Consider the following 17612-nt stretch of genomic DNA (forward strand, 5'->3'; position numbering starts at 1 on the left):
AGCATAGAAAATAAAATTGGGTGGAACTTTCAATGTTATGGTATTTAAAATTGAATAAATATGTGTATGTCATTGTTGGCTACAATCTACTCAAGCTAGAAACATATGAAACCTACATTTTATATGCATAACCAAAGTTTAAACCTTGAACTTTTATTATACATGATATAATATAATGCCAATACATGAGGAATCATTGTTTTACCATTCAATTTGGGATTCAAATGATTGTAGTCTGGTGCAATGGTGCTTATGTCCCATTGAAACTTTCTAGATCTCACCTAGATCTATCTTATACAACCCATATTATCATGTATAACCATGCATGACCTAAGACTACTCTCAAGGCACACTTACGATAATTCAGTATTTGGATAGACCCAAAAAAAACATAATCTGACACTCAACAAATTTAAGGACTTGAAAAAGAAACCTTATCTTTGATATACAAAGTAGTAATAAGAAAATTTGTTTGAGAAAAGATTCATTGATTACAAGAAGCCTGTTTGACAAACAAAAATAAGGAGAAAATAACAGTAGTCAAATCCTAAATACATCGCAAAATTTTGGACCTAAAGCTGCTGTTTTTGAGTGCTGTTTTGAGCACCAGGACTTTAGGGTGGAGAAAATTTTATAAGTTTTAATCCCAGGACGTAGTTATATCATATAATATTTTTTTGATAAAATATGGATCATAAGAAAGGACGATGAAGATAGGATACAAAAATTCACAAATTTAGCTCGTGAAAATTTCCCCAAACATGGTCACTTAGCGGGACATTTTTATGTCTTAGGACACTTCTATGTGCTTTCAAGCTGACTATATATACGAACTAATAGTTAATATGCTTCCCAAGAAAGGATCAGGTGGTCTTGGGCAGCACAATGTTTGCATTGATTTGTCTCTAAACGGTGGGTCTCCTCTTCAACCGTCAATTAAAAGGGTTTGGCTCTCTTACTGATGCTTCATGCATACATAAAACCAGGCTTGACAACAAACTTTGAAATATCTTACCCCAAGAGGTTCTCGCCCTCCAAGAACATGGTTCCCTCCCAAAAAGGAATGAAAGAACGGAAATAGTGCAGGCTTGGTCTGCTCTGCAAAAGGATTCTGTTTTGTAGGAACTGTGACACAGCCTGAGAAGCAATGCACTTGAGGGCAAGGGATACAGGTACAGGAATGAAAAGGAGCAGGTGATGAGTGAGAGGATGAGAGGGAAAAACAGAGGGAAATAGAGGTGCAATCTGCAATCTGCAATCTTAATTGGCATAAGAGCTCGGAGCATATGGAGTTGGAGAGTAAAGACATGACCATAAGAGATGGTGCAGTTGGAGGTTTATGATGGAATAGAAGTGAGAGAAAGGCCTATCGGGAGCATGGTGAACAGCAGAGGAGTGACTGAGATGCATAGCTATTTTGTGTTCTCTCTCTCTCTGGGCTATATAGTTGACACAGTTTTACTGGTGTCATATTTGGAATTCGCAATGAAAATTATTGACTTCACAGCATTAGAATTTTGCACTCTGCATGATTTGAATAGCACATGGATTCTAGGTGAAGCTGACGATAAATTTTCAGTGGTTTCGGTCTATCCTTAAACAAAATATGGGTCATTTAGAATGCAGTCCTGAATGTGTTCATAAGCCTTTCCTCAAGTTGTGCTCCCTTCTGTTGTGGACATCGTCCAATCTCTTGCTGTTTTGTGCAGGAAAGGTGGAAATTGACTTGCAGCATTTGCAAAGTTCCATATGGAGTCTGCATTCAGGTTTGTCAAGCTGATTGATAAAGAACTGGCATGAGGACCTCCTTCATTAAATTAAATATACATCAGTGGTTGGTTAAATTTCATTTCATTCTTGATGTATGGATGATCCACTAATAAATATCCTTTTTGTAATGCAATGCAGTGCTCGGAGCCATCATGCCGTGTTGCATATCACATTCTGTGTGCAAGGTCTGCTGGCCTAGTTCTTGAGGTATAAAATACCATTACAAAAATAAGACCTGAGGTGTATTATTTCAGGACATTACAGGAATGCTGGGATCAAGAAATGCATTTCCTAGGAAATAGAGAGCTAAAATGCCTTTCGTGTGGGGGGAAATAACGTTTCAAATACAACTTGGAACTCTTAGAAAGTCTTATTTTGTGCTCGAATACAACAGAAGGATGATGTGTTAAAAATGGCACGCTTTTGTCTATTTGGCTGAATTTTTGTTCTTTTGATGATGTTTCATAACTCCATGTGTGCACACCCAGATCGTGTCCCTACATGGAGTATCTACTGAACTTATCCCTTCCGTTCCAGTTGGAATGTAATATGACCTTGGATGGGTCGTTGGACTTTAAGTCCTTAGAGAGACATATAAATGGAAAGGCGTGATTTGTTTGTAATGTGGATTTTCCCCCATAAGTAAACAGTCAAAATCTTTGATTGGGATTTGAGACGAGTAGTGATTCAATGGACCAATGTGCATATTTATGCTTAGGGACATATATAAATAGTCATGTGCCTAGGGCCAAAAAATTACTAATGGACTATAATGTGAATTTCTAGACGGCATGAAAAGATAAGTGCATCTATTCATGACAAAGGGCAAGAGAACCACTTCGGAAAATAGAGCCATGTAGGGAAAATTGGGGGCTACCTGAATATTCTTTCGTCATAATTTGGTATCAGAGCCAGGTTATGCAAGCAGCGTTAGCAAGTATGTTTCAAACGCAGAGAGCGTGGAGATACGATGAAGCAGTGATGACGACTAGTGCCCAATATAATGCACGGATCATACCATCTTGGAGGCGTTTAGGATTGCGATGTTTGGCTGATTGTGAGAGCAACATAATAGATTACCAAGTCAAAGGATGGCAACAAGGGGCTTTCATTGAAGAAAGCTCATGTAGGCCGGTAGATCACACTATTGGCAACAACCTGCTCAAATGGGTAATTCAAGTCATCGTAAATCTAAGGGTTGCAAGGAGCATCTTGGCTCTGAGCGAGCATGCAAATGAGCAGTTTGTGCATGATTGGGGATAAGCCAATTTGGTGTGTCTATTTTGGCTTGATACTGCTGCATTTAGAGTTGTGAGGAGAGATGTTTCTGCGGCATCTAAGCAGCGCACTAAAGCTCCATAGGAGACAGTTCTGGAGGTGCGAGCAGGAGGTAGAAATAGTTTTGTGGTACCAGGGGTCCACATTTATGCAATAGCATATCTGCTAGATGGTGGCACACTGAGCACACCTTTGTATGAGGCTTTATCCATCTGTTGGGGCAATGTGCATGGTTCAATAAGTGTGTCTACATCCATCTCTATTTACATTCACTTGTGTCCACAAAAAGAAAAGGATTGAGATTCGAATTAAGCAAAGTGTTTCACTGCGAGAGTGTTAGCTGCAGAAAGTAAACTCCATTTATGTTTTATCACGGATGTTCATTAAGGGTTTTGGAGCTGTAGATTGTTGGCGCAACCCTTGATTTCTATATATTAGAGCTATGTGCAAGCGTAGCAGAAGCAAATATAGCAGCTAATTGACACAGGAGCCTTAACAGCTAAACGATGCGACAAGCATTTGAGTTGGGGTAAAACATGCATTTCTATAGATTGGTGACGATTATGCAAGGCGGGCACATTGGGATCATTGTCAACCGAAGAAAAAAAGAACAATTTATTTATTGTCAGCCAAATAATAGGTCTCGCCGCTCTTAATCTTGTGCTGAATATAGGGCATTACTTTGATCAACTGGATCAAATATTTTGTCACCAGTTGTCTAGTAGGATTTGAAATTTGTTCAAAGCATCTCACAAGACATAGCTAGTGAAGTAATGGGCTGGTCCTTTTAGTGACTTCTATAAACATCAACCAGCCTACTTGAGCAACAGGGGACTAGGCAGCTTCTCTCTCTTTTTGTTACAGTTTATTTGTTAGGATAATGCGTGTTGGATTTTGAGTTTGTTCTATGTGCAGTGATTGTCCAAGTATTGGCAAGTGTAGTTATCTTTTCCAAGTATTGACTAGTGTAGCTATTCTGTACATTGGGATTTTATATTAAAACAAAACAAAACAAAATAAGTGTTGGTAGACATGGAGAGAGACTTGGAGCAAGAGATGGCAGTTAAAGGAGAAACTTTCCATGTGGATCCCATAGCATTGGGAGTCTGCCTGATACATGTAAGAAATATTCATATTTCCTAAGGCAGTAGCAAATGTTGTGTAATAAGGGCTAGGGGCACTTTTTTCCTCCATCAAGGTTTTCCCCCCTGCCTCTGAAAAACTGGAATTGCAGCAAGATACTCCGGTGTCTTATGCCTGAGCTCAGCCTATGGCTGATCTAGTTACACAAGAGATTGAAGATGTGGTGGCACAGGAAAGTACAGGAGTAGAGGAAGCAAGGACAGTTTCCGGTCGGCTGCTCCGCACTCTTGAGGATATCAAACTTTCTGCACCTCTTCCAGGCGATACACTAGAGATGCTTAAGATGACCATTGTTGTGAATCAGCTTGGCTCAACAAGATACTTGAGGCGGATGACCTTGATTATTTTGAGGTTGCACGTGACAATGTGCATGGATGCAGGCCGTGCAAGCAAAGTTGAACTCCAAACCACAATTGGGAGCTAGTGGGTTTGCATGCCAGCAAGAAAGCAATGCACATAGGCCGTGCAAGCAGAGTTGAACTCCAAACCACGCTTGGGAACTAGGGGATAAGCCTGCGGGCAAGAAAGCAATTGGAATCTAGTGGGTGTACAAGCTGAAACATAAGTCATATGATTCCATAGACAGGTACAAAGCCCGTCGCGTTGCAAAGGCCCATGCTCAAAAGAAAGGCATAGATTATGATGAGACCTTTGCTTCTACGTCCCGTATGAACACCATTAGTTGTGTGGTTGCATTGGCTGCATTTCATGGACGGAATATCCATAAGTTGGCATAAAAACTGTATTCTTAAATGGGGATCTTCAGGAAGAAGCTTATGTTACTCAGCCCTAGTGCATGGATGGAGGATAAGGTATGCAACTTGAAGAAAACCTTGCATGGCTTGAACCATTCTACTAGAGCTTATTATGTCAAGATTGATACGGTTTTTGCCAGCTAGGGAATGCAGAATAGTCCATACAAGAGCACCCTCTATGTTAGGAAAGCTTTATGTCCATGACATGTTGCCACTAGTACAAATCTTGGAAAAAGTGTAGATTTAAAGGCTTACAATGGACTTTTGAAATGTCAGATTTGGGACTGCTTCATTCTTATTTGGGCATCTAGTTTGTGTAGGATGACAAAGGCATTGGGTTATTGCAGTCCAAACATATTGGAACACTCGTGGAACGATTCGGATTTCAGAATTGCAAGCCCGTTTCTATTCCTATGGATCAGGGCTTAAGCTGTCCGTTCACGATGCTAATGAATTGTTTGATGCTACTATTTACAGCTACGCTATAGGATGCCTCATTTACCTGTGTAATACGTGTGTCAAATATTCAATATGTAGTGCCCTAGCTGAGCAGGTTTATGCACAACGACCCTATTGGCAGGCTTGAAGCGTGTGCTCAAATATTTGCAAGGCACCCTGTCCCTTGGTTTTCTCTTTCCAATTACATGCTTACAATTATTCGGATGGGCTAGTGACTTTGATACTTGGTGGTCAATCAGTGGTAACTATTTCTTTCTTGACACCCTTACAGTATGGTTGCTGCCTCATCTTGTGAGGCCGAGTACTAGGCATCCTTCATAACCACAGTTGAGTGTATTTGGCTGAGGCGTTTGTTGGCTGATATAAGTGCCTTTGCCGGGACACAGAATCCTGTGTTACATGCTTGAACGAGACACATTGAAATTCATTATCACTATGTCAAGGAGCGGTTATATGTGTGGTTATATCAGCTTAGTCTTCTGCTCTACACAATAGAATGTGGCGGATCTATTTGTCAAACCATTATCTCGTTCAAACTTTGAGGCTTTTGCAAAGCCACTTATATCTGTTTTGTGATTATTTTATAATTATGACATTGTCACTGTAGGGGGGTATTAGAAATATTCAAATTTCCTAAGGCAGTGGCCAATTTACGTAACAAGGGGCTAGGGGCACTTTTTTCCTTTATGAGTTTTTTTTTCTCCTAACCTTGGTTAGAGGTTGAGTTTGTGGGTGAGCTATTCACGACACATGTTTTGACCCTAGGTAGGTCTGTCCTAGGGTTTCATCTTTTTGACTAGTACTTCATTCTTGTTGTTGCAATATCGGTTCAGCTTCATTCTCTCACGTTCTCTCACTTCCATTTCCAACAATACAGCAAGTATTGCGTCGCGTGACACGATCTAGATGATGCCAGTATGGTATTATCTTTTCTTGAGGCAGTTAGACAATTTGGTTGGGACACCATCATAGACCCCTTTGGCATTTATTGTCACAAATGCTATATGACCTTCACCTAGTGCTTCATCTTGAGATCATAGACGGCCTCAAGGATTGCACTCTTATTTTGTTGATCTGTTTTGTTATTCGCTGCATTTGGTTGCTATCATGGTTGCAAGATTGTGTAAAGTTTTGCTCCCTCCTCCTTGGGTTTCGGTGATGCAAATTCTATCTGGTTTTTGACTTGTACTCCAAGATTGTGGAGGAGTATATTTGGGTTTGCAAACTTGCTCTTCGATAGCAAGTTTTGCTTGGGGTTTCCCTTTGGACAAATCTTGGCACATCGTCATGTTGCGCCTACTCTTTGTCAGCAATGTTTGTCTCCACAGGAGACTATGCCACACCTATTTTGGCACTGCCGGGAAACTCATAATATCTTCTTATTTCTGCAGCAACGCCTACAAGTTTACTTTTCTACTGCTTGCTTTGGCAAGCTCTTTTGGTCGTTTGGGGTTCATCCTATCAGGTGGGGATATGGTCTTTCTTCTTATGGGTCCACTATTGAGCACTATTGACTCTACGGAAGGATCAAAACCATAGGGTCTTTGGTGATCCGTCTTTTGCCAATTACTCCTTTTTTCGGGCCTCCTTAGGGCAATCTTTCTTTGATTATTTGCAGGCTCGGGATATTGATTATCCTGCTTGTTTGTCATACATTGACTGATTTTTTAGCTGAAATGTCCCTTTTCATGGGACTGGTTTTTGTAATATAAAGCTATACATTTTGACCCCAAAAAAAAAGTGTGTGTGCGCTACAAGACAGGTAACACCATTGTCCTTGACAATGAAATCTGGTTTTGTAAATTTGTAAGGCAACTTTTTCAACTGTATCACCTTTGTAAGATAAATGATTTCATGACGGCAATGTGTGAGAATTGTTGTGTGCAAAAATTTTCGAGAGTTGTGGACTGGGAGGTTCAAATTGCTTGTTCAAGAGTGCCTAGCATGCCATTGTATTGTTTATTTTGATGCTTCATTGGAAGAACAGCTTTGTATGTCAAGTTGCAACTTTGTTAAATTTGCAAAGGGACTGAAAATAGGTCAAGCTGGTTCCTTTCAGTTTTGCAGTGCATTGTTTCAGACTTTCGTTTTGTAAGTTGCAGAATATGAATTTGTAAATCTGCCTGTGGCACTCTCGTTTCTTCTGGTGGGGAATGGTTGGTGCATTAACTAAAAATTTGTCTTGAAGTCAATTGCCCAAGCATGGCATAAAAGGTTAAGTAGGGTTTGATCTCTGGCCAAGGTGGGTTATGAAGTTATATGTTGAGTTCTTGAACTCTAGTGCATTGATTTGAATTGTAAGAAAGAATTACAACACATGTAGCTGTACAAGCTCACCATGTAGTTATCTGTGTGGTCAATGATATTAGCTTTGTTTATCTGCATATTTGAGCGTGACAGGCTGTGATGGCAAGATTCTGCAATGAATCAAGTTTATATTTTCAGCATTTGGTGCTTTATCCATTTGGAAAGGAATAGTTGCATAAAAGTGTTAACATTAACCAAGCAATGTACCATGACTATTGTGTTGAATATTCCTTCATGGTAAGATAAATAAAGAAGGGTAAATGAAGGGGGAAGGCGCTGAAGCAAATCTGATTGCCCTATGAGAAACCCTTGGTTTTGTATTTGTTGATGCTAGGTGCTGGAAGAGTCTTCGCACAAAGGCAAAGGGTTGGGTGAAGACCTTGAGCAACCTATACGGCTGTTATCGTATTGCAGAAGGCATAGGCAACCAAAAGAGGATAGAGACGTTGCCATCCAACAGGATTTGATATCAAAGCAGATGGCGGGTGATTGTTCTGCTTATTGCCCCCCTCAGAACAGTTCTGGGTGTGCTCGCACTGGTAATAGTTTATGTTGTCATCATGACAGGTGAATAAGTTTTGAAATCGAATGAGATCATATGTTTCAGCAATGCAAAATGTACTTACTCTGTGATTGGATTCAAATCTGTCTGCCTTTAGAGCCATACAATTGTGCTGCAAGGCGGGGACGTCAGGAACCAGAAATTCGTGCTGCTGCATCAGCTAAGAGGCTCTATGTCGAAAAACTGCCTTACCGTGTGGGCATATTTTGCAGAAAAGATTCATTTGACAGCAAGTCTGGTGTTTTCAGCTTGCAAGGAAAGTTCTTACAAACACATAGACTCCTGAGCCGGGGTGATCTAAAGGCTTTTGCCTCCCTAGGAAGCCCGATTGAGGCCCCTGGTGTGGTAGCTGCCAAGGATTTGTTCAATGTCCTTTCAATGTCAGATAGATACCAGCAAATGCGTTCTTCTCTAAAGCATAGATTGACTTTTGGTATGTTTTTCCTGTATTGTTGTAAGATGAACCATGACTATTTTCAAAGGGTATCATAGATGAGCCTCGTTAATTTTCTGCATAGAATTGATGCTGTTAAATTTCACCAAAAGTGACGACTTGATACTGGTTTGGGTGTTTGGTAGTTCAGGCTTTCAATTGATCGAAATCCAATTTTAAGCATCACGTTTCTTGTGGCAAGTTTGTATTTGAAGCAGATGCTTGTTGTACAAGGAAGACTAATCGCTGACTCGGGAACTCTCTTGAATAGGAAAATCAGCTATACATGGATGGGGTGTGTTTACAAAGCAGAGGCATAGTGCAGGGGACATGGTATAAATGGATGTTCAGTGATGAGATGTGCAAGTCAAAAGATTTTTGCTTGTCGTACCAATTTCCTTGAGGTCTGACATAAGGGTTTTATCTGGTACAGGTTATAGAATATGCTGGTGAAATAGTGAGGCCCATAGTTGCTGACCTGAGAGAACGCCTGATCTACAATTCATTAGTGGTAAGTCTTTTTATTAAAAACGTTAAATAAGACATCATTTGAGATTTATGTATAAAATCAAGAGGGACACAAAATTATAGAGGTTGCTTTCAAATACATGCATGAGGAAATTTGTAATAAGGGAGTGGAAAAACAGGTGTGCTCTTTTGGATCTAGAGCTTTATTTGCTAAAAACGTTTGTGACCAGACCAAAATCAGATTAAAAATCCTCTGTCAAGCTATTTTACTTGCCTTTAATTAAATGCAGTGTGCTATATCACACAAGCACAAGTTTCCATTTCTGGATTTGAAACCCAAGCGCTCAAACTTTCTACTCTGATAAATGGGTTTTAGAGGGTTGATACATGGACCATCCGAGTGTATGGCAGTACAAGTAGAAGACCACAGGATAAATCAGGGACTGCAAAGCTTTGCTTCCATAGAGCTTCAAATTCATATTTTACAATAACTGATTGTGCATCATGTCATGCTTGAGTACAGAATGTGCATTAAAAAAGGGCGACTTCTGGATTCAAGTTCTCTTTGTCTTATGACGGTGGTGGAGGATGGTTTTGCTGTAGATGATTACTATTATTGTTTGATGTGACTACATATGATACAGTTTTCTGTTTCTGTATGGGTGTGGATGCTCGGTTAGTAGCTCCACCCCTGTAGCTGGATTTGCATCAGGTTTTTTCAGTCTCATAGACCCATTGGGCTTCCGAAGACTTTAATAAACTGTGTGTGTGTGTGTGTGTGTGTGTGTGTGTATCTCACGATGAGACCAGCGATGCTGACTTGGTTGAGTAGTAGGGGATATGCCTTGCTTGCCACTCACACTTCCAGGACCCTGGAACCAAGGCTCCTCTAACTCCTTGGTTCTACCAGCCGGCATGTATGGTAGCCCTTGTTGGGGACCCGACCTCTCAGACATAGAGTGGGCTTGAGTAGAGCTACTACAAATTCTCTTGCTCTCACGGATGATCCAGGGGAAACCATTGGTGCCACATCATATCATTCAGGCCGAGTTTGTCGCTTCTCCACTGCAGCTAGATGTGCCATTCCAGACCATTACTTATCTACACCGTGTTAAAAAGTATGGAGACTACACATCAAGGAGACGTAGGCTGCCATGGCTGGCTCTGGCTTCGTCCACGAGTCTTGTAGATGAGGGACGGGAGAGTTTGGTATGCACAGACACGTTGATAAGGAAAAAATGGAAAGACAACCAGGAATTATGTACTTCACCACGTCAAATAGGTGAGACTTCATAGGGATCAGCTGCAATGTGGGCTCGTAGATGATGAGCTTATGAACCAGGTTCCAGAGCAGATATCCAGAGCACACAAATAACAAGTCAATCTCCCACACAATCTGACTAGAACACACACAAACTCTTTGAAAGAGGGGGAAGACTACACAGCCCGAAACAGACTGAACTTAGAACTGAACTTCCCCCCAAAAAAACTCAGAAAACGGTCAGCCTCAGAATACTATGAACCCACAGCCCACTGCTCAATGGCCAGCAAGACCCCCAAGCATAACCTCTGTGTGCATTCTTCTGTAATCATTGCCTTGCTCACTCCCAGGTAGTTAGCATTTAACACTGCCCAACCATGAGTACACAACTTGAGGCAACGGTCAGCCTATGACCCTCGTGCCCACAAGCTGTCCAAAAGAAGAACTAGCGGGTACAATCATCTGTAAACCTGCAGGTACGTTCACCGTACAAGCAGCCGTACAATCATACGTACGACAGCAGGCACTTACACCCCGTACAACCATGCACAGTAGTCCGTACAGCCTGCATTCAATGACGACCATCCTCCGTACGGCTCGTAGAAGACATCTTTAATGACCCGTAAGTGCCCGTACAGCCTGCAATCAAGGCACCATACTCTGTACAGCTCGTACCAATCAGCAATTAAGGCCCGTACAAACTCGTACTGCAGCCCGTACAAGCCCACGCTTGAGATTCTGTACCAGCCCGTACGTAGAATTTAATGCCCATCTATATGTCGCCGTATCAGCAGCATTAGCTGGCATTCAATTGCTCCTCCCGTACACGGTCCCTTGCATCAGCCCGTACAAAGCCCGTATGGCTCTTTCCAGCCCTCAACCCACGCACGTCACCCGATGCAAGGCTACCCTTAGGCATCTTTCACACAACTAGCATACACCCCCCGGTGTAGTGTTTCTCCATGAATGAGTGCTCCTGAGCCCATATACTCGAAGTTTAGGTTTCAGCTTCCCGCTCACACGACCTCCCATCAACTGCGAGCCTCTCCAACGTCTCTCATCATTCCACCACCCGTACTCCTCCTCCTTTAGAACTCCCGAAGCTGGTCCTTTTTTGCGCGATCATCCTCCAGGTGCCCACGATCTCCTTCTCGAATTCTCCTGCAAGCTGTCACCTTCATCTACGTCCAGCTTGTCGACTAGAAGCCTCCCTTCATCCATCACGTAGCCACCTTTGCATGAGCAGGATGCCTTCCTAATCAGTCCAGCCACTTCAGCCTAATCTGCCACCTCATCAGTGACATTTTACCACTCTCAAGACATTTTCCCCCAAATCACATCAAATGCACATTTTGGACCTTTAGTCACACAATTCCCACACACATTAGCATGCACATTAAAGCTTGCATGCACCCCCGTACACACACATGAAAAGCCCCTTGACATGGGCACCAAAACATATCAAATTCCCGTAACATGCAAGTGCACATTGACTCAGGAAAATATAAAAAAACCCTTCATGACTTGACTTTACATGACCCTAAAAACATTCCATTTGACCACACACTGGACACCCTTGCTCTGGAAGTCTGGTACAACCACATTGCATTTCATCATTTCCCATGAAGTCCCTGCAAAACATACTTTATTATCTCAAAAAAATATACATCAGTCCATCATGCTTGTGAAAGAAAAATCCACAAATGCCAAAAGCCCACACCTACCCTAGATCTGTACAACTATGTGCCTACCCACAGCTATATACAGTGCTAAAAAAACTTGATACAGATTTTGTCCTATCATTTTGCCCATCCCCAAGTTTGCAGACATTCATGTCTTGCAGATAGAGGTATATAAGATTTGCATTTCTTCAGAGATATCCTCATCCATGAGGTCTTCCGGCTTATCTGGTTTCATCACAGCAGGTCCACAGCCGCCCACACTCATGATCCTATGAAAGTATTTCTTTAGTCTGAAGCCATTAACTCTATTCTTATGCTGTTGACCATCCAAATCCTCAAGTTGATATGATCCATTTTTGAATTTCTTCGTCACACGAAAAGGTCCATCCCATTTGGTCACAAATTTCTTCTTGAAGGTAGAATCCAGACTACTGTTGTATCTCAAAACTAGATCACCCTCCTTGATTTTCTTATCCCTGAATTTGCTGTTTGCTCTCTTCTGATTCTCCTCTTGAACTAAAGCATAATGTTCCACTGCCTTTTGTCTATCTAGTTGTACTTCCTGCAAATTTAATAACCGGTTCTGGAAAGTAGAATTTGAATCCTCATTTATCTTCATTAACATCTGTAATGTAGGAATATCTACTTCCAAGGGCAATAGAGCTTCTTTCCCATGGTGAAAACTGGGTGCCTTCTTTTACTGCAACTCTGTAAGCCCATAAAGCCCAGTGCAAAGCAAGATCCCACTCCTTCTCATAGGTTCTCATGATCTTTCCCATGATATTAGTACACAAACCATTAAATTTTTCATTCATCCCATTACATTGAGGGTAATACGGACTTGCATATCTATGTTTAATCTTCAGCTGACCACATAATAAATCCATCAGTTCACTCCTGAAACCTTGATCTCTATCAGAAAGCAACTCCATTGGTACACCAAATCTACAGCAGATATCCTCATACACAAACTTACATACAGATTTTGCATTGACAGCCCGTACTACTCATGCTTCAGCCCATCTCGTGAAATAATCCACAACTGTCAGCGTATAACAATTTCCCTTGGCTGTCATGGGTAGAGGATCGATGGCATCTATTCCCCATTTCTCGAAAATATTATAAGCAAGCATGATATTTCTGAGTTATGGATGTAAGATCCTCTTACTCATTTGCTGACACTGTAGACATGACTTGCACCAATGTCTTATGTCTCTCTGGAGGGATGGCCACACATATCCTTCTGTAAGTATTTTCCTCAGCATGATTTTGAAAGTAAAATGTCCTCCACATACTCCCTCATGATTATAAAAACTTCCTCATGCCAGGGAATTCTTCTGAGCACCAGATCAGCTCCTTTTATGAAAGAACATCATCTATCAGACAATAAGAAGTACAGCTTTTAATAAATCTGTATTTTCTTTGTTTTGGAACTTCTTCAGGCACTTTACCAGTTAACAAGAAGCTTTCCTCACAAGCTAATGTCTCCCTTGCTTTGTATAAGGGTTCTTGCACTCCTACTGCATCAACATAGGCTGCTGTAATTTCCTGCGCAGCATCATGTGCATTTGCATTCTTACCTCTTTCAATATGCTGGAGTGTCCAGGCATCCAATTGATTTAACAGTTTCTTCACCGCACTTATCCATCTCTTCATATGAACATGCTTAACCTTCCAGACACCTAAAATTTGCTTCACAACCAACAGAGCATCTCCCTTAATCATGAGTCTCTTAATACCCATACTAATGCATACTTTCAAACCTTCGAAGAGGGCTGCATATTCAGCTTCATTATTACTGTTGGCTTCAAGCTGAATTCCCATTTTTCGAATCTCATTTCCTCTAGGATCATAAATGACAATTCCTCCTGTTCTTTTATTTAAACTTTTTTTGTAAGATCCATCAAAGTGTAAAACAAATGCATCCTCTAGTACTTTTTCTTCATTCATATCAGTATTCTTCTCCACATCTTCAACTAAAATAGGTCCTTCCTTATAGGTGAGGAGATCAGCCAAGGAAGCTCTGGTAGAGTTCTCAACCAAGAAGGTAAAAGAGTACTCCTGTAACTCTACTATCCATTTAATCATGCTCCTGGAGATGTTTGTACTATTCAACATATGAGGCAGTAGTGAACATGAGGTGAGAACCACAAAAGGCCTGGACAATAGATTGTTACCTTATCACATGACCACCTGTCGACACCGTCGCTTTATTTCTAGACGACGGAGGATGATGGCAGATTTTCGGAGGAGATTGCTCCATGGAGACTTGGCACCGCCAGCAGCCCATTTGACACTTGCCCAGATCTTCACACTCATGGCAGGAGGCATGGTCGATGGCCATGACTTCCATCATTTCTTTGGATCACAGACCCCTTAGGGAAGACGATGTTCCTCATATTTCATATTTTACATTTTGTATCTAGGCATTTTTTGTACTCTATTTCATTTCATTTTGTATCTAGGATTTTTGTAGCCATTTTTGGCATCTTAGCGGTATTACGATGAGGCCACCTAGTTGGCGCATCGTTGATGATGTATTTTCCTTTCGGATGATTTTGTGTCCCATAGGCCATGTATGGCCTTCCGTGGACCTTTAATAAAATTTCTTTCTTTCTTTCTTTCTCTCTCTCTCTCTCTTTGTGGGATGGGGATCAGTGGTTTAACTCATTTTGGAATCATATGTAAGCGAATGTGCTTTCAATATTAGTTTTCTTAGTTTGTACAGGTCGCAAGACACTACATTTAAGAAATTATTTTCCCTATGTGTACAGGGTGCAGGAACATATATGTTTCGAATTGACGATGAGCGTGTTGTGGATGCAACACGTGTAGGAAGCATTGCACACCTCATCAATCACTCTTGTGAAGTAAGCAATCGAAGATGTCTGTTTACTCAGACGCTCTTGGATACTTGTTCTAACAAGAATGCAATGTTCTATATTTGCTACCTGATGTGAAACTAAAATTTGAAAAATATTGAAGTGATTAGATATTTGTTTACTGATTTCATTATTTTGCTCTTTGGCTTGTAGCCAAACTGTTTTTCGAGGGTTGTGACTATCAGCGGTGAAGAGCACATTATTATTTTTGCAAAGCGGGATATAGAAGAAGGAGAGGAGCTAAGCTATGACTACAGGTTAATAGAGTCCCCTATGTCTTGCTTCCCCTATTTTCAATGCAAACATTTAAATTTGTCTTACCTCTGTTGATAATGTCTAGAGGAAGAAAAAAACCATATTGCATCAAGCTTTGGGTAAATGTTTTGAATCTATAATGAAGCACCATTGCGTGCTCAAAATTCCACTGGCTGTTTTTATTACAACCCAGGAGAGCAAAGCTTCCTGACCCCCACTTGTGCAATAAGGAGAAGAACAAGAAAACAAGCCACAAAGATTTTTTTTTTCGGAATGCTGCTATATGAGAGAGAATAGATTTTTGAAAGCTACATGAAGTTCAGTCTCTCTTCGGCTCTTTCTGTGAATATCGTAATCATGTGGTGGACTGTAGTTACAATTCTTTCTTCAATAGCATGAAGAGGAGCAACCACTGTAGTTACAATTCTTTCTTCAATAGCATGAAGAGGAGCAAACTATGAAAAGTTAACAACCATATTTCTAGAATTTCTAAGTAATTTGTTTGATCAGATTTACATCCAAGGGTGAACAGTTGGATTGCCACTGTGGATATCCATCTTGCCGGGGCTTTGTAAATGCCGATGATGGTGACGAAGAACCTGCCAGAGTTCTTGTACCTCGTTGTGATATAACTGCATGGATTCCATCAAGCTTCTGAAAGTGCGGAAAAGTCATCAACCCAATCTTCTCAAAGGGAGTGCATGATTGGAGAAATGCAGGTATCGTATTTGATTATTGTTTGCTTTCACTGTATATGTGGAAGTAAAGGATTTGAAAGCAATAAATTTTGCATTCATCTTTTGAATTATGTGATGTGTTTCGATGCAGGCTAGATCTATTATTCGAAGTGCACTATTTGTGCAAAATTTGAAGCAATGCAAACCTAGAAAAATGACAAATTACTTTTTTCCCTCTCCATATTCAAAGATCCAGAGTTCAGAGTCATGGAAGTTCAACCCTGGGTAACTAATGTTCTTATACATCCTTTTTTTGGCAATATGTTAAGTGCTTCACGTGAGATGTTGGCCTCTTAACCGGATTTTTTTATTTTAATATTGTCAGTGCCTTTTCTATGTTACAATTATGTAAGCTATGGTCTAAGATGTGAAGCTATCTATGACACGTTGTGTATCTTTATATTTTACAGGATCAAGAGTGAGCTTGGGAAATCTTCTGTGACTTGATAACAGGCATTGTCGTCCAGTATATTGAATCTGAATACATCAAATATATCCATGCTTAGTGCAAACGCATTATGGGAGGGGTGAATCGTGAAGAGCCTATCCAAGAAAATGATCCCGGATGTACATCTGTATTTCGTCTAGCAAATGCTATCCCTTATGAGAGAAACTTATGTTCAATTTACCGGATTAGTCTGTCATATGCATACACATGAGAAGATTGCCATGTTTCATTGGAAATGGGATCACAGAGGGATGTTTCTGGATCACTGTGAAGAGGCTGCCCCCGGAACATGATCCTGTTTGTACATCTGTATTTCTAGCAAGTACAGTTCTTTTTTTAGACAACATGATTTACTTTACAGACACGCTCTATGGTAACGATTCATATGAGAAAATTTGAGGCTTGAAGATTAGTTTGACACCAGTAAAGACTACAGATAGAGTGCTGTCAAACGTAACAGCTGGAGGATGCCTGCATTTTGTGTGAATGGATGTGGAAATATGGCAGTTGAGTTCAATCAGACGATGAAAACAGCTGCTAATTCTGGGCAGATTTACCTTTGCATAGCAAGAATGTTTTTTTTGAAGGCTATGGTAAATGGTCATGTCCTGAACAGGGTTGCAATTGCTTAACCATTTGGGTTTGTAACGGTTGTCGCAAAGGAATTTGTTTGCCAAGCATGTATGTACATACCATTTTGTGTATCATGCTTATTGGGGAAGGAATTGTCGGCCATTGCTTGCATACAAGGCTTCATTTCTACTGAGAAAGAAGGTGAAATCTTGCGATTTTCATTCATAGTTCTAAATTCCTACAATGGATCCTATGAAATTGGTAAGGGTAGCCAAAGAAAACCCTGGGAAACCTCTCTCTTCCTTTTCACAGAAAGTATATTTTGTCATTACAAGAAGCTGCTATATTGGGTTCATTCAGCTACTGTTCATTACATGTGGCACATGCCATCCCAAGACAATGTATACAAGGAACACATTGTCATTGTTCACAGGCATAGCCCTCATGAATGTAATATATAATGAAAGAGAAGGCAAGTAATATGCAAGGTGTAAAGTTTGCAAACATCTTCTTTTATAAAAGCCAACTCCATTCTAAAGGCGGTTATGTGATGCGTTTACAGCACAACTTGAAAATTGTTGTTTACTACATGTGACAGC

At 40.7% G+C, this 17612-nt stretch overlaps 1 protein-coding gene across 1 annotated transcript in view; it reads left to right on the top strand.

Annotated features, from left to right (window-relative positions):
• The window catches only part of LOC147883341 (histone-lysine N-methyltransferase TRX1-like), a 129959-nt gene extending 112430 nt beyond the window's left edge, over nucleotides 1-17529 (top strand). The window contains exons 16-26 of the mRNA XM_087399296.1: nucleotides 1710-1766; nucleotides 1909-1977; nucleotides 8047-8251; nucleotides 8372-8707; nucleotides 8979-9040; nucleotides 9141-9218; nucleotides 14893-14988; nucleotides 15154-15257; nucleotides 15766-15974; nucleotides 16084-16217; nucleotides 16403-17529. Of these exons, the coding sequence (XP_087255422.1) occupies nucleotides 1710-1766; nucleotides 1909-1977; nucleotides 8047-8251; nucleotides 8372-8707; nucleotides 8979-9040; nucleotides 9141-9218; nucleotides 14893-14988; nucleotides 15154-15257; nucleotides 15766-15913 (1155 nt within the window). The 3' untranslated portion in view covers nucleotides 15914-15974; nucleotides 16084-16217; nucleotides 16403-17529. The remainder of the gene's footprint in view (nucleotides 1-1709; nucleotides 1767-1908; nucleotides 1978-8046; nucleotides 8252-8371; nucleotides 8708-8978; nucleotides 9041-9140; nucleotides 9219-14892; nucleotides 14989-15153; nucleotides 15258-15765; nucleotides 15975-16083; nucleotides 16218-16402) is intronic.
• Nucleotides 17530-17612: the final 83 nt, after the last annotated feature.

The sequence above is a fragment of the Dipteris shenzhenensis genome, chromosome 28, assembly GCF_047967505.1.
Source record: "Dipteris shenzhenensis isolate YYH24624 ecotype China chromosome 28, Dip_SZ_1.0, whole genome shotgun sequence".
Classification (NCBI taxonomy): Eukaryota; Viridiplantae; Streptophyta; class Polypodiopsida; order Gleicheniales; family Dipteridaceae; genus Dipteris; species Dipteris shenzhenensis.